General features: G+C 39.6%; 1 protein-coding gene across 5 annotated transcripts in view; it reads right to left on the reverse strand.

Annotated features, from left to right (window-relative positions):
- Positions 1 to 22,824, reverse strand: part of TRAF3IP1 (TRAF3 interacting protein 1) — a 45,273-nt gene extending 22,449 nt beyond the window's left edge. For 2 of the 5 annotated variants that reach the window (XM_030018493.2, XM_030018494.2), the window contains exons 1-8: positions 22,627 to 22,823; positions 21,743 to 21,811; positions 17,273 to 17,434; positions 15,269 to 15,400; positions 14,642 to 15,112; positions 13,348 to 13,425; positions 5,603 to 5,678; positions 144 to 242 (exon numbers count right to left, since the gene is read on the reverse strand). In XM_030018493.2, coding sequence (XP_029874353.1) covers positions 144 to 242; positions 5,603 to 5,678; positions 13,348 to 13,425; positions 14,642 to 15,112; positions 15,269 to 15,400; positions 17,273 to 17,434; positions 21,743 to 21,811; positions 22,627 to 22,749 — 1,210 coding nt within the window. In that variant the 5' untranslated portion in view covers positions 22,750 to 22,823. Of the gene's footprint in view, positions 1 to 143; positions 243 to 5,602; positions 5,679 to 13,347; positions 13,426 to 14,641; positions 15,113 to 15,268; positions 15,401 to 17,272; positions 17,435 to 21,742; positions 21,812 to 22,626 lie in introns of all 5 variants that reach the window. The other 3 variants (XM_030018497.2, XM_030018498.2, XM_030018495.2) reach the window with 3 other exon arrangements.
- Between the last annotated feature and the right edge of the window lie 413 nt (positions 22,825 to 23,237).

Genomic DNA, 23,237 nt, shown 5'->3' on the forward strand with positions numbered 1-23,237 from the left:
ACATGATGTGATTAAAACACAAGGCAGCAGTTCGATTAAGTGTAAATCATCCTCCTTAAATCATTTAGCTGCATGGATTCAAGTTCAATGCCAAAGCACTCAAGTTAGACTTCCCAAGGCAGTCAGGTTTTTATTCTCCCTACCTTTCTGTTTTACTGCAAGTCCTGGTTCAGCTTTCTCTTGCAGTTTAGCAACACTGTCCTCTGAAATTCCATCTGCCACACTGTTTGTTTCTACAGTTCCTAAAACAAAACAGTTTATAGTCAAATGAAACCAGAGATACAATAAAAATTCAGCCATGTTAAATACCTGTTATACTTACTATTTCTTTAAGGGCTATCCTAGTTTAATAAACCACCTTGAGTGTAAATAAATAACATTCAAAATTCACAAAGACTTTTTACATGACCGCTGATTGAACTCTTTAAGTTACTGCAAACTAACGGCAACTTCCTCAATTCAGAAACGATTTACAGATATAATTTATTAGCCTGATAGCTGGTGAAACAATATAATATTTACCTAATAAAGTCTGATTTGCTAAAATACACAATATTATTTGTATACTACTTGGAATGCATAATGCTGTTTGGTTTGTTTCAAAGGCTTTAGCTTTAAACACATTTCATACTAAAGCCATAAAGAAATTTCAAGCAAGAAAAGCTGATTTCTGGTAGCTGAACTCCACAACTTGCTGTTAATGCCACAGAAGAGCCTAGTCCACAAACGCTGCTCACTTTTGATGCTACCTAAACCAGTTTTATTTTTGCAAAAAAAGACAGACCATTTAATGGACCAATTACCTTAAATTACATTAACCAATGGACCTTAATTCCCCCAGTTACAATAGGAAGATGTTGACAAAAGCAAAGTAACACACAGTAGAAGAAAGCTGAAATATTCAGGTACACATCTGATTTCTAAATTATCTGCCCAGGGAGAAGAGACATTCTGAGTGGAGGGATGCAAAGGAGAAACGATTCAGCACCATTTGTACATCATTCCTGAAAATATACCTGTGCATTGAACACACGTGGTCAAAAAAAGTTAAACTATTCAGTTTGTCAAGATATCTACAGAATGGGTAGAATATTTAGCTTTAGTCTTATCATTAAATATATATACACACACACACACACACATACCCCTTCACTTGGAGTAATACGTTCAGTTCTCACACTCCTCAAAATGCAGCAGAAGCAGAATAAATTCAGAAATAGGCAAGATTACAGATACAGAAAGAGCATGTGTGTTTAAAACAGAGGTACCCAAAGCGCTGCCCAGGAGCTGAACCCAGCGCTTCCAAATCTCCATATCTGCCAACAGGTAACTGTAATGCAAAGGTAAAGAACAGATTCAAAGGGCCCCTATTTACAGACAGGACACCTCAAGTAACATTTCCACCACCAGAACAAATGAGTAAACAGTTTTGATAGCATGGGAAAAGGTTTACTAGATAGAGCCCTGCCTAATGCTTGGGTTGAAACATCCAACACTCCCAAAACCAGCAATGAAATTACTGCATACACCATAAAGCTGAAGCTTTCAGGACATATACATCACTAGCGGAGGATCTACTCCTCCACCCATGCCATGGGAAGCATCCACAAAGACATATAGTCCATTGCAGCAGAAATGCTGAGTTCTACTAGTTTAGGAGATTAACACACAGCAGAGAAAGGTCAACTGGCTCTTTCATTTACTTGTGCTGACTAAGGCCAGGATGAATTGTCATTTAATAAAACTGAAACTAGCATTTAAACATTCATCATCAACCCATACAGCAGTGCTACAAGTTACCCATAAGGTCTGGAGCTCAACAGAAAAGCCAAACCAACAGTGGAAAGTGAAGCACTTTAGTCCATCATTTCCATTTAGAAAGTAATTCAGTGTCTGAACAGAAACCTGTTCAGACCTCAATGAAGAGCACCTTCAAGTTTAAAAAAAAAAATTACATTCAATTTATCAATCAACTTCTAAATTAGCAAAAATGGTCTCTATTGCATGATGCAAGTTTTGCCACAAGGCGTGTTGCAACTATAAAAGCAGTCATCGCCTGAGAAGTAATAGATGTAACGTTAACTACAAAAAAAAAACCCAAACCAAAACATTTGTTCCAATACCATTAGGAATTTGTTCGTAATAAAGGTGGGTAAATGCTGGTATAACTCGTTTTAATTACCAGGATAGCAAATATACCTGGTTTTGCTTAACTAGTCCTTCATTCACCACTTCAGTTTTGTTTACTACAAGTTTAGTCATGACACTAGTCCTTTTGCGTTCTCCTGTTGCGCATTTATTTATCTCCAGTTAATAGTAGAAAATATAGAAAGCTCTGATCATCATCACCAGTAATTACAGAGACCAGTGTGCAACAGCACAGGCATCAGCATAGCTCCAGGAGGTTTTTACTACCCTCTGGATTGCTTACTGGAGCACCTATAAGCACTACTCACCTATTGCAGCTCTGCTGCCTTAGAACAAAAAGAGGGCTAATGCCGCAAAGTATTTATCACTTGGGTAAACCGAAAGTTGAGTGCACTGGCTTGATGCATCATGAGGAGTATTTTAAAATATTAACCTTAAAGCCAAAACACAGGATAAGTCATTAACCATATTTCATTTATCAGAAAAACTGGATCCTGATTTTAAAGAAGGGACGATCCTATAAAATGGGGCATGTCTGGTCACTGTAGTTTAGTGCCAGTTCAGGCTATAAAACAAATATTCAAATCTTGGGAAATAAAAAAAGTTATAGGATCAGCTAAGGATCACTAAGTAGTAAAATAAGACTACATTTAATGGAATCCAGATGGTATTTTTCAGCTGCAAAATTATTAAAGCCTCACAGCACTTAAGTACATGAGATGTGATGTAAAATTTTTGATTTTCAAGCACCAACTTCAATTAAGCTCCTAAGTCAACAGACATTCATCTCCAAAGTGCCAGATCTTTTCCAAGGTATTTAAGGTGCCTAAACATCTTTTTAATTTCCCCCCCCAAGTCCTTTTGAAAACATGGCTATTGATTGTTCTGAAAACACTACCCAAGCTCTGATATAACTTCAGCGTTTTGCCTCAGACACATGGAAACCTACTAAAAAAGAAACCCAAAGAAAACATGGATGTTTGGGAAGACACACAGCAACCCACAATCTCTTTACATAAATTAATAATAGTGACATTGGCAGATTAAGTGTATGAAGATCTTCATGGTTCATTAGTCTAAACAGTACCAGTCTTTAGCCAGAATTAGCTATTTTGACAGGTATCAATTCACAGGTGTTATCATATCTTCTGAACGGAGATGTTAAACTGATTTATGTACAGTGACTTCTTCATTAGAAATAAAATATTAGCGCCCTGGGCACAAAACCATTGAAAGAAAATTTGAATCATAGTAAATAATCAAGTCACTGAAATAAGAGTAGGGGGGAAAAGGCATTCAAATACAGACAGAAATTGCAGCTACACTGTTGTATGAGGTCTGGGTACCAGCCAATTTTATTCCTTACCTACGTGTTTCTCTAGGCTCTTCTTCTTGGCTTTCTTATACAAAGGGCTAGCAGTAGTAAGTTTAGATTTCTTTTTTCCTAATGTGAAAGTATTAAGTACTTGGGATATTCTCAAGAGAATCTAGTTTCCAGTTAGTATGCAAATACAATAATTAATACACTTACATAGAAAAGCTGGTGACATAATCAATTGCAATAAAGCACCTTAACAGATAAAATAATTTACTTATATGCAAAGCCTGGCAAAACTGTCTATTAAACTCAGTTAAAACCACCCCAAGACTAAAATTTTCACTTAAATCTTGTCCAAAGAGACAAAGAGAAATGACTAATGCAGGTGCAAGGCAGATGAGGAGAGATGTTTATTGATGATTATACCATTTGTTAAATAGCTCCAGTCAACAAAGACTCAGAAGAGGCTATCATTAAAAGGCTGGTAAAATGGCCTGTAATCAATACAATTACAGTTTATGTCAATCCACTTCCTAACATGCAAGCACGGATACCACAGATCTATTATCCACAAGTGACAGTCTTGACAGACTTAACACTGAAGCAAGGATGAGATGACTATAGAGCTACCGCCTTGTCCACTGTCAAGACTCAGGGTGGTGGCCACACCGCTACCAGGGGCGACTCCAGGCCAGCACAGAGAGATAGGCATTTTACAGATTCTTATTTCCTGCTGGCAATTCCTCTGTAACAATAAGTATCTGTCCTTCTTTCCCAAGCACTCAGCAGAAATGCAGCAGGGCTTGGTTCCTTACACCTGGTTGAGCTACTGTGGAAGATGACATGGGATAGGATTCAGTACTGGTAATACCCAGATCACCTTCCCTGTTCCAACTCAAATCAGAAGGTCCTACACTGACACCAGCCCAGGTGCAATACAGTTGACTACAGCTGTAATGACAGACATTGGAGAAAGTCAAATATCTGCAAACATGTGCCATTATTGCAATACTCAAAGGAATCTTCTCTAATCATCAAATGGGCTGCAACCCAGAGGTTTTGCTTAACACCTTATCTTCACCTGTTCTTCAGCTTACACCTGGAGTATTTTAAGTGTCTCAAGCTATGGAAATCACTAAGGAAGGTTTGGCTAGTCTTGAATTCACCCAACCATTTTTTCACTGAAGAAACCCCAGAAAGTGTAACACAAATGTGGATGCTGTAGTGTACTCCTTATCAAACAAATATCCAGGGAAATTCCTTTTTGCATTCACTCAATCTCAGGGAACAGGCATTTTTTTGTTGTTTTTAGTTTTGTTGTTTGGGGGGGTTGACAAATATGATCTTCTCATTTATAAACACAAAATTTCTGAAGACCAAATGCTAAGACTTCAAATCCTTGAGAAACAATTGAAAAATTGAGAAAATAAGTGAAGTTTGGATTCCCTAGCCAAATTTAGGAAGAGCACTCTTCCCAAATATGAGTAAGTGATAAAGTTACAAATTCAGGGTTCATGGCTTTATGATTTATCCCTACAGGAAAGGACATCTTGCCTCACAAATGTCTTTCATCTTACTAAAACAACCTTAAACAACATATCTTAAGTCTCACTAAAACAAAAATACTGTGCTGAATATTGCTCTGCTGTAAACATTCAACAAACTTTTACATATGACTTTATGTAAGGGTAATGTGCATTAATTTAATCAACTCAGACATACTGTCCACTAATCCTCGGTCACAGGAAAAAAAAAAAAAAGCCAAAGTTTTGCAAGGCATATTTGTCTAAACTTGCTAGATTATTAAACAAAGAAACAGTTCTTGGGAAACTAATAGAAAAAGAAATAGTTGTAGACCAACTAAAAAAGCCCATTCAGAGAGAACACAATAAATATCAAGAGCAGGCTGAATTTATATCTGCAATTGTGCACGAGGAACACGAGCAAACTGAACTGAGCACCACTTTCTATGTATCAAATCCATGCAGAAAAATTGCCTATTGGATTCATAAATGCAGACTGGGAGTATAAAACAAGCACTGAAAATAATAAACACGGATATTTAAGTACTTATGCTATTCCTATTCAATAACCCTCCAGCATATTTAATAGAAATAATATCCTCCTTCTAGTTACCTTCTCCTCCGGGTTTGGCGCGTTGCCTTGATCCTTTTGTTGAAGGCTGCCTTAATATTCCTGCAGGACTTTCACTCTTAAAAAAAAAAAAAAGCCCCACAAATTTATATAATTGTATATAAAATACATATATATTTATATATTAAATTTACTTACATGTGTTGCTTTTTTATCTATATGTATTATACATAAAAAATATTCACTTGCAAAACTGACCCACACATATATGATTAAAAATATGTCAAGTCTATTTTCCTCAAAGTCTGCAAGTATTTTTCCTGGATACATGCTTTTAAATGAACCTATATGATTAGATTTTGTTATTGTAAAGACAACCTCCAAATGTGAACTAAGAGTATCCAAGGCAGAACAATCTTGTGAAATCTGTAGAGCATCTATGATGCTACTGCTGGTCTTGGGATACAACGCTTAGTTACCAGCGAGCTACCAAAAGGAGTAAAGATGCTTACAATCACCTATGTGTTTCAGCTACATCAGATACACAGTTCCGCTTTAACCTTCTGGGAAGTCTTTTAAATTTCATTCCGAAACAGAAGCAAAGACTAAAAAGCTGTGCCACTAGACTTGCATAGTCCTTTACTCAAATGGCAACTTCCCTGGACAAAGACCCTGGACAAACAAGAAATGGGTCCTGCTAGAAAGTCCAGCAGACAAGCAATGGATGATCCAAAGGTGCAACTGGTACAGGAAGGAGAATATGAGTTCAAAAGTGGAAAAGATCAAACTGGAAGCAAATTCAGGACACTTCTGAGGACTCTGACCTTAGTCCGAAAGTGATTCAGACAGGCCAGGAAATGAAAGCAGGCAAGCACACACAAGAATTATTTTGTTTTCTCTGAATATAGCTTGCACTGCCTGAAGTCAAGAACGCTTGACTGACAATACTTTCTGCAAAGAAACTATGTTACACGTTTCAATGGACATACACCCTTGGAAATGAGCAAGTTAAATCAGTAGGTCCATTTGGATGGATGTTGGGAAAAAGATGTGCATAAGCAGCACCCTCTCATGAGATGAGATCAACATTGGTCCCCAGAGACAAGGCCACCTGGACTGTGAGGTCCCCTGTGTGCGAAGGTATAACTGAGCCTATGTGCAGATAGCACTAGAGAAGCTGAAGGCAGCTACAGCACTTGCCCTACGAAAAGGCTCAAAAAAACACCCTGGCAAAAGCAGGCAGAGGGGCAGGTCCGTGAAAGCTGCCACTACTCTAGGTAGGGTATACTACAGATTTACTACTCACTCTACCTGAAGGACAGCTGGGGCCCAAATGCCTCCAGAGGAGGTGCAAGGTGTAAAGGAGGACTCCTGCCAGCCCACCAAAACTCCTGGGCATGTGATCAGGGTGGGAAGGAAGCAGTCCATCCCCTTACACCAATCTCGGCTAGCAGAAGGAGCAGACTTGGTAGTGGTGGACTTGGTAGTGTGAGGTTAATGGCTGGACTTGATGATCTTAAGGGTCTTTTCCAAACTAAATGATTCTATGACTTCTGCTTGCATGTAGACCAGAGGATGAAGCCAGCGATGGCATCTGGCCCACTATACATGCACACAGGGCTTCCCACTTCTTACAGTACTGTACACACTAATAAACCAGTAGCTTCCAACAAGCCATTCATGCTTCTAATAACCTTCCTGTCTTTTTACCTAAGTCCCTGGTTTCATTAGCAACACTTGCTGCTAAAGAGGAAGCAACCACCTCTGAACACAACAGATGAAGTACAGGTGATTTATAGAATACCATTTTATGTTTCTAGGCTCTCTCTCCCTATAATCATCTCTGCATCTTGTTCAAAATCCTGAAATATGTTTAGCACCTCACAGGATTTCCTCCTCACCTCCTTATCTGCTTTTTTGAAGGTTGTGTGAATTAACAGTCCATGCAGTTTGCATTCAAGATTTATCGTCAACCCTGCTGATAATAACCATATCTATAACATAAATGAGAACTACAAATTCTTCCATTTCTATGCAAATGTTAACATTATATGTTCCAATAACCTGTAAAAGAAAATTGTCAAATTACAGTGTAGAACATTCATTTTCCATAATATCTTGCATACAGGACAATGGACCATACATGTCGTAATGGAAAATAACACTACAAGGTGTCTAAAAATATAGGATACTTGTAAGTATTTTTACTCAAACTACTTTAGGTGACCATGCAAGAGCATCATCTCACCTCTACAAGCTTACAACAGTGTATCCACTGGCCCCAAAGAGACAGCTACATGAAGGAGGGGAATGAAGTTTACAAGTCAGGGACATGGTGGTAAGTTTGCTTTGAAGGCAAATTTTGCTTTTGTATATGCTATAATGCACCATGAGCTCAAAAACAGTTCTTGACAAACAAAGGGGAAATGCTTATTAACAACAGACAATCACAGCATGTAAACTGTGTGAGATAAACTGAGAAGTTGAACTAATTGGAGGTGCTTTATAGGAAAGTGGGCAGTCTGTGCAAGAGTCAGCTTCAACAGTTAGTTTAAGCCCTTTAGAAACTACATCTCCTTCACCTCCATGAGGTGTAATATAACGTGTTGTAATATAACATGCACACTCAGAATTTCAGGTATTCAATCAGTCAAAAGAAAGCCCTACATCCTACGCTTCACAAAAATCTAGCCGAACAGACAGTACATAGTCCTGCTTTGACGTAAACTAGTTTTGACTTATACTATCTTCACTGGATTATTACAGTTATTATTGGACCCACAACCAGAGCTACCAATATTTTTGTTTCACTCTTCAGGAAATAGAAACATAGAATCATACAATCATTTAGGTTGGAAAAGACCTTCAAGATCATCCAGTCCAACCATCAACCATGCCCACTAAACCATGTCCTGAAGTGCCTTGTCTACATGCTTTTTGAACAGCTCCAGGGATGGTGACTCAACCACTTCCTTGGGCAGCCTGTTCCAATGCCTGACAACCCTTTCAGTAAAGAAATTTTTCCTAATATCCAATCTAAACCTCCCACGGCACAACTTGAGGCCATTTCCTCTTGTCCTATCTCCAGCCACCTGACAGAAGAGACCAGCACCCACCTCACTACAACCCCCTTTCAGGTAGTTGTAGAGAGCGATAAGGTCTCCCCTCAGCCTCCTCTTCTCTAAACTAAACTCAGCTGCTCCTTATAAGACTTGTGCTCCAGGCCCCTCACCAACTTGGTTGCCCTTCTCTGGACACGCTCCAGCACCTCAATGTCTTTCCTGGAGTGAGGGGCCCAAAACTGAACACAGTACTCGAGATGTAGCATCACCAGTGCCGAGTACAGGGGAACAATCACTTCCCTGCTCCTGCCGGCCACACTATTTCTGATACAGGCGTGTTATGAAGAAAAATAGACAGAAGTCTAAAATGCATGGCTAATATTGAAGCGGTTAATCTTCATTTTAGTTCATCTTAATTATTACCATCTTTCACAATCACAACATTATGCAAGGAGCAAAAATAAAGCTCACATACCATCAGAGTCTGGCTCTACAGGCCCGCAGGCCACATCTGGTACACTCAAACTTCAGCAGCTCTTTGGGTGATGTAATTATTAGCACAGGTGGGGAAGGAGTTGAGAATAGGTGCTGAGGCTCCTGGAGGAGTGGATTCAGTCATTTATTTATGTCAGGTAGTGACTACAAACACTGCTTAACATTTTTGTAGAGCCACATGTGCACACTGGCAACAGGTGCAAAGTAAAAGCTAAAATTTAATCACTATGGTAGCACACAAAAACATAAATCCCACAATATTTATGATTTGAGTCTTTCCAGAGGGAGATAAAATAGGTCATTCTTCTTCTTAAAAATTCAGAGGCTCCAAGACTTTGAAAAGCAGTCACTGGAGCCATTAAAAAGAAATCTTACACTTCATCTCACACCATCCTGGAAAAAACATATTAAAGTGGAATCCTAGATGGATGTATGCACGCTTCCCAGTTTTGAGTAATTACATTTCTATTGGGAGAGGATAGAGCAGCCTGTTGTAAACCATCCAATCTGCCGCTTTGTCCTCATTATTAACCTTTAAATAAGTTCACTTCACTTTAAGACATAACAGTGATTTCTAATGTTTCAGCAGGTCAAGAAGAGGAATATGCTTTGAAAAGACATCCTGCCAAACTGTTAATTCTCCCTCCTTTCCATGCAACAATCAACCTCTACATTCATGCAAGGATGTCATGAACAATTTCTATCAGAGACTTTTATACTGCTCTCATAACTAGTTCTATACATGCTTACATACATCTCCTCTAGCCACGGTCACTCCATGCATCAACAGTCAAAGGCAGAAAAAACAGTCCTACCCAAGCAAGGGAGGGAGACAACTCATTATATAAATCAGCCACTGTGATTTTTCCCCTCTAATTCATTAGATCTACTGACAGTTCACTAATAATAAACAAGAATTAAGTCTGTGAACAGAAATCTAATTCAATCAACCCTCCACAATACTTTTCTTCTATTTAGATCCACAGTGCCAGGAGGTATATTTGCATGTATGTATGCTGTAAATAGTGTGTGCGTGTGTAAAAGTTTTATGTAAAATACAACTACATATATAAATACATTTTTTAATTTTGTGCAACAGACTCTTCCTCAACAAATAAACATGGCTCATTTCTAATGCTTTTACTGAAAGCTATGTATCCCTCAAAGACTTTCTTTGCTCTTTCTCTCAAACTGACTGTATTTCCAGTATTTATTCCTAAAACAGCTATCATTATTAACGGGCAGAATTCATTAGTGTGCAACAGCAACAAGGAAAGATCTCTACTTGCTAAGGTCAATTTGACTGCTGTGGTGATAAACCTATTCAGAAAATATCGATCAATTATCTTTTCCTCAAATGAAGGCTCGCAAGATGGTGTTCTATTGGTGTTAGCTTCTGCTAATTAAAACCTTTCAAACACAAAACATCTCCCGCTTTTTAAAACATAAGTTTTAATGATGGATTTGTATTTTATGAGCCAGTTATGAATAACTGACACCAAAAAGAGAGGGTCATTCACAGCACCAGAACAAAAATATTTGAGCCATGTCCAGCAGATTTCCATGGAACGATTCTCTCTGCTTCTAGGGCAGTTATGTCTTTTTTCATTCAGTAGTTGTTTCATTATATAGTCGAGATGAGATCCAACAGAAGTAGAAGTTCATTAGATATGACTTAAAGGCTGATTCAAGTGACCAGTTCCAGAGCCATACAGTTTGTAGGGCAAAAATAAAAGTCATTATAGAAGTGGCCAAAAGTGACAGGATATTACAAAAAGCTTTAGCCAAGAGTTTCGGCAGCCATCTGTAAAATGGAAGAGACTTTTCCAACGTGTTTGGCCTTAGGGGTAAATGACATACCTGTTCTGCAGTCACTTCATATAAACAGCACCATACGCTTAGAAGCTCTATGACCTGAATCACCTTTTGTCAAAAGACAAACATCTTTATTATTTAGAAGGTCAACAAGTCATGCTATGAAGTGTCCATTTTAAACAAGACTTTCACCTGAGATGGACTGAGAGCTAACAGAATACAACTCAACTCGATCTGATCACAAACAGTGTGGTATGCAACAGCTAGCCTTGAAGCAGCAAGTAGTCTTCTTCTGATTGCCATGTGTTAGCCAAATGTCTCTTCTTAATTCCTACTTATTATACTTGCTTTTTTTTCATTCCAGAAAACTACAGATACCCGTGTGATGACTATTACATGCTGGGTAACATACAGAGTTCCTTTAGTACCAGAAAAATACATTTAAAAATAAAAAGTCAGCCTGTCAAAATTTAAGTAGTATTTTAAAGCTGGCCTCTGATAATTAGCAGCAAGAAAAGATTCAATCTGTATTCATACAAGTCTTAATTTATTAAGACTCCTAATCTCATAGGAGCAAAGCCAGGAACTAAACTTCAAGTGACAGCTTTGCTGTACATGTAGAATATGAAAGAAAAAAAAATAAATTATTTTGTTCTCTAAAGTAAATGCAGCATAAAAGCCATTCTGCCTGAAATTCTGTGGACATCTCAAATGAAATAAAAGTTCCCATTTCCCCACTGCTTTTTCCCCCCACTGTTTCCATGTTCTTATGCTGCCAAGCAGCACGTCTGAAGAAAGGACCTAATGCAAATACAGAGGAAGCAAGATGAAAGTCAAGTGGAAGACAAATAGTTCACTATGATGTGAAGCCACGTAAGACTAGGCTTGGAAAGAAAGAGGAGCTGTGGCTAGGAGCGTGAGGATAAAGAGAGCAGGACTAGGAGCCAGGCGAAGTGGGTAAATGAGCACAACAGGAACAAAACGAGAAAAGACAAGAGGTCAATCCTTAAGGCAGAAAAGAGCGGTGACATGTTAGGTACTGGCATATCAGCCACTGCTTGCTTCAAATTGTTTCACTTGTATTATATTTACAAAAAGCTAAAGACAGATGCTGAATATTTATTAATTATGCAGCAGAGACTATAAAATCTGATTCAATACTCTTCATATGCATAAAGATGTAAATTGTTTCCCCCTTTTTAATACACTTGTTTCACTGCCACGTGACTCAAATGGAGTTACAGCAGTTTAAATCAGGGTAAATCCCTGGAAATAAAGGCGTTACCCTGCTGTGAAACTACCGTGAGGACAGGAAGATCAACCCCAGTCCTTTAGATGCATTTCCCAATTATTTCATGCTGGAATTTCCTCTAAACCACTTTGTGCAGCTATCTTAGCTCTCCAGCTCTAAAAATTCATTGGGAACATTTTCATTTCATTTGTCTCCTCCACAGTCTTAAGATGATGACCATTTGTCATGCACTGGTCTAAAGTGTGTGTTTTCATCACCTAAAAACTAAGCAGTGTCTACTGTTACGCAAGCAAGTAGAGGAAAGCATGTCATCTAGATTTAAGGTAATAAACCCACATGCCTTGGAATGACTCCCAAAAGCACTTAAGACGGGAAATGAAACTTTACTGCCCCAGTGTATTATTGTGGTGCCCAAGAGCACTACGATAGTTTGGGATGAGGCTCAGAATTTCCATTAGAGACCCAATTTGCAGGAAGTTTAACTTGGCCATGAACATTTGCTTCAGGCTAAAAACTATTTTATAAGCTCTCCCTCCAAGTGCCAATAATTTAAAAAGTTTGGTTGGATTTCAGTCAAAGAATAGCTATAAATTTGTCATCTCATGTAGAAGACACGATGATGTCAGCGGCCCACAGACTCTCAACAGAGACTCCTGCTAGACTTGGGATCCTGCCTATTTTTTCCTAGCCTGAGCTGCTTTAGGTTAATTTATTGAAGTCTCACTCTTTAAACTTTTAGCCATATGGCTCCATAATTCCCCCAATTGCCTCAGGTCATCAAGAAGCAGCAGACACAGACACAATGGTATCACAAGCAACAGCTACTGTTCAGAGGCAATCACTGAGTCGCTATTCTGCCCTACCATCATCCAGCTGCAAAACATGGGCCCAGACTCAACACTGGACTCATTTTCTTTCCAAAACAGTAACTTCTGTTAAAGTACAAAAAAACCCTAACAGCTTTCCAGGAAAGATCCAGAGGAATAAACAGAAAGCTTTGAACAAATAAATATTTTTCCTGAAGTACCCAACATATCAATACACAGAAATAATATCTGGAAAATGAAATAAGCTGAGTAGACCTTCTTTCATCCAAGCTCAGAGAAATTTAAAAAACAAACAAACAAAAATATTCACCTTCCCAGACCTTCTGTGCTACTAACCTCATTATCTGGCTGGCACTTGCTGTCTTTAGTTGGCCTCTGCATTTTTCTAAGTGTGGATTCCTCAGAATCTGAAGACTGAAAAGAAATTAATTGATTTAGATTCAGTGTGCTGAGAAGCCAGCTACTTACCTGAATAACGTGAAAGGGGAAATGAGCATAGAGTAGAACTAAGCACATTACAACATGCATCCATCTACCTTATCCATCTACCTGCCCTCTTTACCTTGCCTCCCCCACGCAGGAGACTAACCGAGCAAAATCAACAGTTAAACATTGTTCTCTCTGAGTAACACCAGGAAGGCAAGAATCCTTAAAGCCAGCAGACAGGTACTGACAGAATTGCTTTCCTCACATCTAACAAAATTAAGCTACCCCCTAACAGAACCATCTTTGATGTCCATTAATCCCAAATTTCTACTATGAACCAGCACACAACAGAACAGAAAAGGAGAATAGGAAATATTTAGAGGAGGAAGAGAGAAGATAAAAGAACAACAAAATGAAAAGCAATGAAGAGACGGCTCTTAAGGCAGTTTAGGACTTTACACTGAGAAGGCCTGAAGTATGGGGAAACAGTGGATGTGTTCCTTCTCAAAGATGTAACATGATGTGTGGAGTCCACTGCAAACAGAGCACCCTTGCAAGAATCTAGATGGGCTTCCCAACAGTTCTTTCAAGGAAAAAAAAACAAACCAAAACAAAAAAAAACCCAAGCTGGAAGCAAGCAGCTTAATCTAGAAAGCCAGAAGAAAAATACAGATGTGCAACTCCATCCTGTGTGTCCTGCTACAGAAGAAGTCAGCTCAGGAGAGACTGGTTATGGCCCAAAGGAACTCTCTTCAGCCCCATCTTCCCTAAAAGCCGGCTATGGCTGCAAGAACAGCATGCACTACTGGGGAGACACATGAGGACAGAAGTACTCAGTTCCAATAGTCGCTGCCACCTCTCTCTGCCAAACATAATCTAATGTGATCAGGAGAATTCAGACATGCAGAGTTCAGAAAAGAAACGGCTTATTAGATGTTCAAGAAGCACAGTCAGATGAGTCTGATGGCTCAAGTCAAGATATATCACGACAGGGACATGAAGTTACACATACGGCCTCAGTCACACTCTTACCAGATCAAATCCACACCGACACTTTCACTTCATGAGAGTAATTGCTGTTAAAGAAAGTACTTAATTGTTAAATGAGCAGAGAATACAAACATGCAAGGTCATTATAACAAACGTTCAGTCCCTACCACAGCATGCCAAAAGTTATTGTTCTCTGCAATAACACTTCAATTACCTTTTTCTCTGCTTTATCCTTTCCACGTTCTCTTAAATGCTCCCTATCTTTTTCTCTGTCCCTCTGTCTATCCCTTTCCCGATCTTTTCCTCTATCTCTGTCTTTCTCTCGTTCTCTGTCCCTACCCTTATCTTTGTCTCTTCCTTTTAGTCTGTCCTTTTCTCTTCCTCCTTCATTTTTTTTCTCTCTTTCCTGTCCTTTATCACGCTCAAGATCATCTTCTCGTTCTATGTCTCCTTTTCCCTTGTTTTTCTCTGTTTCTCTTCCTTGCTTTGTTGTTCTGCTTTTGTTTCTTTCCCTTTCTTGTTTTTCTCCTTCTTTAAAGGTGTCTCTTTCAGGGTCTTTGTGCCTGTCTTCATTATCCTTCTGTTTATCACTTTCTTTTTCTCTTTCTTCGCTCTCTTTCAAATCTCCTTTGGGTTTTCTGTCTCTGCTTGAGCTTCTGTCTTTAATTTCAGTGTCTCTTCTACCCTAAAAAGAAAGTAAAAACTAAAAATTAATTCCAATATATGGCAACTCTATCACACAGTCACTTTACACAGACAAAAATGCAAGCAAAAACCAAACAAACAAACCAACCACAAAGAGCGGTAACCCCTGTACCTCACAAAAGTTGTAAATGCCTACCTCTTTATGGCATTTTTGTTCTTCTGTTTTGGATTCTCTGCTTTCTTTATCTTGAGATTTAGATGGAGGTTTCCCTTTAGCATCAGCTCTTTCCCCAGCTAAGATCCTTTTTACAGCAACATCACTGGACAGCTGCAAGGAATAGAAAACCATCATTGAAATGAGTAAATTATTTTATTAAATATCTATTTTCTTCCTAACTCTGTAATCACCATGACTTGGGGTTGGGGTTTTTTGTTTGGTTTTTTTGTTGTTGTTTATAAATAAAGCTGATATTTCTGCTCTTTTGGAAACTTTCTTTCACAGGAATAATAGTGCCCTTTTATGTCCAACACCTCTTTGTACTTCTTGTAATAATTTGATTATATGTACCAGAGCTATATAAATATATGGTGCTTTTTATGTATTATAGCACAATAGCAATTCTCATTCCAACAACTTAAATATTTTTTCAAAATGGTAAGGTAAATGACTATCAAATCCTTATACCACGACTGCTAGAATGGTTAAACACTCTTAAAACCACATTGTACTTCCATCCACTCTTAGGCCACTCCACTTTCACCTAATACTTGCTCAATCAGCAACGGTCACTAAAGAAAACTACATTAAGAATGACTTCCAATAAGCTGCAGTGACACTGTTTTAAAAGCTTCTGCGCCTAGTTCATTTGTTAAGACAACAAGCAATTACTAATTAGATCATTTAGACAGCAAATTAACATCATGTTTTCATGTCCAAGTGGCAAAGAGTTTGACTACATTAACGAAAAAAAGAGAAAAATCATCCCATTCAGGAAGGAGAATTCTCCTTCCTGAAACAGGAACAGCTTTTAGATCACTAAAACGGATATTGCCCTGGGGGTTGTCTCCTGATTCTCTCCTCATTTGTAAATGCAAAACTATGAATTTTTGTGGGTTTTCACACTTGGACACAAACTTCTGCACATTATCAACACCTGCCTGAACTACCTAACTCCAAGCAGCGTGCTCAGCTCAGCACTAAAAGTATCAAGCTAGAGACTGAAGGAATCTTTTCCAAAATGCACATCAAGCTTATGTTTCACAATAAAAGCCAAGGGGCTAATTATCTTAGCTCAAATGGGTAGCCTATACCCTCTAGATATTACATCTCATCACAACGTTCTACAAAGCTGTTCCATCAAGCACATTTTCTAACTCATCCAAGTCTCTGTGCCTATGTTTATCAATTTCCCCCTTCCTGATCTCAAGCAAGTCATAAGGAAGAAGCTCATAGCACTCAGCTAATTAAAACAAAATAACACAAGTTTAAACGAGTAGATTATCAGACAAAGATAATCCAAACTAAACTTGCAGACAGCCTGTAAACACTGTAGTATGTCACAGTTAAATATACACAATTTTTTCATACTCAGTAATTCAAGGGTTTTAGATAATACCCTTCTATTTCAAAAATCTCTGTAACACCTGTAAGCAAAGAACCCCCATGACTTTTAATGAAACAATGATTTAAGAACTGCTGCTGCAGTTATTTTTAACAGGTTATCAAATTTCTCCTTTGCTGCATTTCCATATTCAAAAAAGAAAAAAAAAAAAAAAAAAAGCAAGCACATTGGAAAAATTACTTTTATTACAGAATTAGAGATTTGACTGAAATGTTAAAGGAGATAAGTCAAAAGTGGCAGCATCTAGTCATATAATTAATGTGTCTGCATCCAAAAGGTTTAAAAGTTCTGAAGCTTCATATTCTTCTTCAAACCTAATAAATGTTATTCAATGACCAATGAATAAGGTGAAAAATAAAAAACAGTATACATTACAAGCACTAAAATATCCAGAACATACTTGCATGGAGACCTGACTCAAACTCTATTAAGGATCATACACCATCTCTCTTGTTGTCGCTGTTGTTATTAAGTGGTGACCCAATGTTTATCTTGTGTAATTAAAAACAGCAGAGGAGTGTCAATAAGCTCTGACAATATATCACCATGTATATAAAATATATTATGTGATGTCATACCTTATTTAAGCAACACTTTCCAATTGCTTGAAGAAATTCATTGGTTTTTTCAGGTTCGTGTCCAGCCACAACACGTGCTGGTTTTACTGACAGTGGCTCTCCTGTTACCATTACAACAGCATCAATTGCCTTCTGAAGGAAGCTGATTTTGGCATCTTTATCCTGGTAAAAGAGCAATTAATAAATAATACTGAGACTCCAAAATAATTCCACATACCACCTAAAGACTAGAAAAACTCTGACGGGAGGAATAGTTGTAGAAAGCATCTGTACAACAAGAGCAGCATGTGATTTGTAAATTCAGGAAAGAGGGCTGCCCCTGATTTATAGTTAGGTATTTATTTCTGACTAAGAAATGACAGCTTTGATAATGGACGAACATTGAACTGGAATGACCAAAGTGAAAGTGTAACTTTGTCTTTTTAATATGTTTATCATTTAGCTCCAGTGCTTTTTAAGACTGTTGTAAGACCCGTGGCACTCTATTTTCACGGATTACATTTTAAAGATAAAGTTTTGTTTAACAAATCATGCAAGTATTACCAAAAGAATCACTAAAGAGTTACAATGGGATTGTTACAGCAGATATTGCTTAGAAGGACAGTTCTTGCCCTGAATATTTTTCAGCACAGAAGTCCCAAAGTTATGGGACTAGTACGAGTCTAAATTGAGGGACTTACATGCTTGTACACATACTTTACAAACCAGACTTAACAGTGAGTAAAGAAAATATGTGAAAGATGGTGGGAAAGGGATACAGGCATATATTTTTATCTCCACAATTGCCAGATGTGTTTTAGTTTTATAATTATACTTTACAAACAACTCTTCCCAAGTGCCCTTCAGTAGAGATGATGTCTTTTAGTGATTATGCAAAATCATAAGAAAAAAATAAAGACAAAATAAACAACCCCCCACCAAGTAAAGTTTTATTGGAGGGTTCCTGGCCCAGAGAATGAAATCATAGTGTGAAGTCTCTGCAGCTGTAGAACACTCAGTGAGGAAAATAAAAGGATTTTTATTAATAAATCATAATAAAATTCAAGGAATATTTACCAGCCCAGCACAGAAGTCTACTCACTCATCCTTTACACTCATGACTGGAGATAAAGAAAGTACTTTACTAGCGTGTTAAAAAGTAAACCCATGTAAGAACAATTCTGTATGTGTGTTTTAATAGGTGTCAGTTCAAAAGAATACAAACTACTGCATTCAAACTGATAACTGAAAAGTGGACCACTATCATTTCAGTTAATTCAGAAAAGGAGCAATTGTAATCATCCAGTAAAATACCTGATTTTGCACTGCACTTACTGTCTGAGTATCTCAGGTGCACAGATCCAGAATGACCTGGATCAAATTTGACAGACATACTGATACAGAGGAAAGCAACTGTATTTCCTCAGCTGAGCAAGGCCAACGCTCTTTACAGGCCACCTGGTAGCACCATCTATTCCTGTGGCACTGCAGCTTAACAGAGCTGTTCACATGGTATCTCAAGTCCCAGAGCCACTCTCCATAAACAGGAACTGGGTTCTGCTTCAAGCACGTAAATGATAGTTAAACGCATGGGAAGACAGTCTCCGGAGTCAGGGTACTTCCCATCTTCGGCTCTTCTAAATGGATTAAAACAAACAACTGCCACACAGCTGGGATTTTCAGATTGTCTCCATTAACATCAGGAGCACTTCACCCTCACCAGTGCTCCCTGCATTGAAAAATAAAAAAAGGAAAGGAAGGAAACACCGCAACCTCCTTCTGTTAAAACAGTTGTCCATCCTTCCAAGGACACATGCAATTTATTAACTCAGAGAAGGAGAAAGGATGCTATTCTAAACTAAGCGTTTGCAAATAAAGATCCAAAATTTTCTCCTACATCCTCATCATTTTCAGCAGTTACGTTATCAGTGTGTTCTGTCCATATAAGAAATCCTCACGAACCCAATGAGAAATCTACGGCTCCCACCTGCATCAGTAAATAAAATTCTATCAAAATAGACACAAACATCTGAAACAGTGCTGAGAGCTTAAGAAAATATTTTTTATTGGGTAGATTTCAAAAAAAGGTGTCTCCCCTATGTCAAGTGCTCAGACTTTATATATAGATATAGAGCCTTTTTGTGTGTGTATATCTATACAAAGCTGATGTGAAAGATTAAAAGAGCAAGCCTGATATCCAATCTTTCCATTTATAAGAGAACAATGTTTTACTAGATATAACAAGATGAACCTTTCTGATAAACACGCAGACAGCAATATCATCCAATGTAGCTAGTAGAAGAGGTGTATTTGTTTCTGAGAAGTCCCAACAATTAAGGAATCCTCATGCTTTAAATTCCCCTTACATCTCTCTCCAATTGATTGCTATGACTACATATCCCTGAAACAATCTAGAACTCAGTGAAGTCCACGTGGATGCTCTGCAGGGCAGATTTGGCTGGTGCGATGCTTCCAGCCTGCCTCCTGCATCTCTCTATGCAGGAGGAGGGGACCAGCTACCCAAGCAGAATGTATTATCCCGACAGTGGAGACATAAAAGGTAGCACAGAAGAAACAGTGGGTACTTCAGGACCCCACTGCTATGTCCAGGTGGGAGAGGTGAGTTGAAACTAAAAACAAAGACAGTTGCTGCACGTATGTGTGCATGACGCTGCATAGCATGTAAGGGGATGCCCAGACCAGGAGCCAGCCCCAGCCACTACAGAGGCTGGACCACAAGCTTTGGGCTTTCGTCATTTCAGTCTACACACCTCGTGATCTGCAACAGAACAGCCAGCTTGCAAAGAGCACCTGTCAATTCTTCCCAGCCCACAGCAAGCAGACTGTGGACTGCAGCACTGGGACTATTTCACAGTGGGTACAAACCTTTTATTTTTTCTGAAAGCATCCTGCCTGTTCCAAGTCTGTGCATCTACTGCCAGATCATCACACCAGATGAGTACGATTCCCTCGAGTTACATAAAGCAGATCACCCTTGCATAGAAATATACACAGCTATTCACAACATGGACTCCAGCTGCTGCTCTCAGACTCTAGCTCTCTGCGGTTGGTTTTGGTCACTGCATAACGATTTCCCTCCTGATTTTCCACAAATCCAACCGAAATCACAGTAGGGAAGCATCCTGTGAGAGCCAAGTCTTTCTGCTGACCAGTGTTTTGAGAAGAAGAACACAGCTAGAGATGTTTTCCCCCGCACTACAGCATTTTGATCTCCTCTGCCTGAACTCTTGAAGACCACAATCTCATGGACTGTGAAAGAAATTCTCAGAGAGGTACTCAAGACTGGCACAACTTCACAGCTATCACAGTACGTAGATGCAAACAAAGACCTACTCAGGAGTTGCTAAGAAATCTGCTTTTTCAATCCACAAATAAAATGCATCGTGCTCTCCCGAGAAGAGGCAGGATGTGCTAAGCTGCTCCTCATCACAGAACCTATTGACAAGCTTCAACAGGGACAGTACCAACAAAAACAACAATCCGTTGCATAAATAACTTAGAATTTGGTTATCCCAACAACAAAAAGAACAGTCACAGAAATAAACGTATATATCAGACTGATAATTAGCTGCAAGAAGTACATAAAACATCCATACAATTGGCTGTATGGATGACAAGCCAGGCTCATAGACCTGATACTTTCGGTTGCTATGTTAAACAATCACCAATGGATGTAGCTGTCTAACTAGCAACATACAAACACTACGTTATTTGCCATGAATAAGTAACCAAAGTTTCCAATCAAGTTCGCAGTCAGAGAAGTCAGCATCAGCTCAGCAGAGGCAGACAGTTGAAGAGCACCAAACAAAGACTAAAGTCACCCTTGTACTTAAGAAAAGCATTTTTCAGTAATAACATTAACCTCCTCTTTCAGTAATTAGCCATTTGAATACTGTAATAAACCTATTGTGGAATGCATATACTAGACGAATACCTCAGCAAGTCCTAGGATATTAGGCAAGATTATTTGCTGTTTGTATGTATACAGTATATATATATGTATGTATGTATAGACACATATATAAAGCAATAAATATAAAAACATACATTCCATTGAGAGACCCCAAGACTCTTTAAAAAGCTGTAAGTAGACTTCTAGTGTTTGTGATTTATTATCAATGCCTAACTACTTCAAGACAATCTTGCTACATATTGATTCTTTTCATCTGTAATGCAATAGTATTTTGGAAACCTAGATTTGGTCATAGATTAACCCTCACTGTTTTGAGATCTTTACAGAAACAGTTCTCTACATACAACATCTCGTTTGTGTCACATCCACAAATGCAATCTATGGGTGTTCACCTCAGCATTGCATAATATAAGCAACAGGCAATAGCTTTTATAATTTCTTCACAAAACTAAAGACAGGTACTTGACATCAAATGCAGAAAAGACCAAAAATACTTGTGGCAAGTTTCAAAGAATACTAATATTAAAGCTAAATAAATAAGGAAGTTTCGTACCCACCTTAACATTATCTGATTTCAATTCGAAATCTGTGTAAAGTCCTTTCATAAAACCTGTCACTCTGATTACCTTCAAAATAAAAGAAAGGGACTAAGTTAAGAACACTTGCAGGCCTCTGTTCAATAAAGCTGGTGTGACAACAGGAAATATGTTGGCCGTATTTGCTTTCAGACATGATACCTTGTTTAGAACTATTTCTAAAGCAGGTTCAGAGGTCTGCTGCATCTCTGAAGACGCTCTGGAACAAGGAGACTTAATCCTTGCTTACAGCTCAGGCCTCCCTTCCTATTTAATTCCATCTTTAACCTTAATGACTGGTGAATCCGGTAGATTCACAATGTAAACACCAGCATATGCATTTTAAACATAGCTCTGCATTATTCCCTTGTTGACTTCTTTGCATGTGACTATTTATAAAAGCAGCAGCTCGGTGAATGTCAAAATTAAGACTTGCGGTTTGGTTTTTTTAAGTGGGAGGTGGAAAAACAACCTACGGGCAGGTTTCATGAAAGATCAAACGCACGGCAGACTGAGGAAAAGAGTCAGACCCCTCTTCTGGTCTTAACCGCCGCCAGCAACGCCAAAACCCCTGAGATTTCACCTGCTACCCTAAAACCGGGGCGATTTACTCACTGCCCTAAAACCCCGAGGATTTACTTGCTACTCGGAGCGCAGCCCCCCGCAGCAGCGACCCGCCTGTGCCGCCCAGCCCCGCGCAGGCCCCGGGAAGGTGTCTGGGTCCCCCCCTCCCGGGTGACCCCCGGCAGCGCCGCGCCCGGCCGACCCCCTCGCTCCCCCCGCCCGCCAGGGGGCGGCCGAGCCGGCAGGGAGGCCCTGTTGCCTAGCAACAGCGGAGCGGGCCCGCAGGCCGGTTCCCGGCCCACCTCGGTGATCACGTCGTGCAGGTAGCGGAAGGGCGGCTTACTCAGCAGCCGGTCCGTCAGCGGCGGCTTGCGGATCACTCGGCCCAAGGACTCCTGCGTCCGCCGCACCACCGCTTCGTTCATAGCGGCGGCGGCGGGACCGCGCCGCCGCCGCCGGCGGCTGCTCCGAGCATTCCCGGCGTGCCCCGCGGCGCAGGGCGCCTCACTGCGCAAGCGCAGAGCAGGAGCGGGCGGTTGCTAGGCACAGCGCGGCCCTAGCAACCGGCCCGGCGGCCTGGTTAGGCCCTGCCCTCCCCCGCCCCCGCCCCGCGCCTGAGGGAAGAGCCCCTGGAATCAGCCCCGACGCCTCTTGGCTCACGCAGCTAGTCACACCCCAGGCCCTTCTTTGAATAATCAGCAGATAAACAGTGCTCAAACTTCAACTGTATGTTTTGGTGTTCACGTTTGGGGTTTTTTAATTGTTCTTGAGGTAAAGAATTAAAAGCAAGAGCGACGCATAGGGGAGAAGGAGCCAACGTCAGGATTGCCCCATCACACGCCCTAGCAAAGCCAGGCCACGGCCATTAAAGAAAAGCACAGGAGCCCCAGCACCTTCTTCGTCTCCTGCAGGC

The sequence above is a fragment of the Aquila chrysaetos genome, chromosome 6, assembly GCF_900496995.4.
Source record: "Aquila chrysaetos chrysaetos chromosome 6, bAquChr1.4, whole genome shotgun sequence".
Taxonomy (NCBI): domain Eukaryota; kingdom Metazoa; phylum Chordata; class Aves; order Accipitriformes; family Accipitridae; genus Aquila; species Aquila chrysaetos.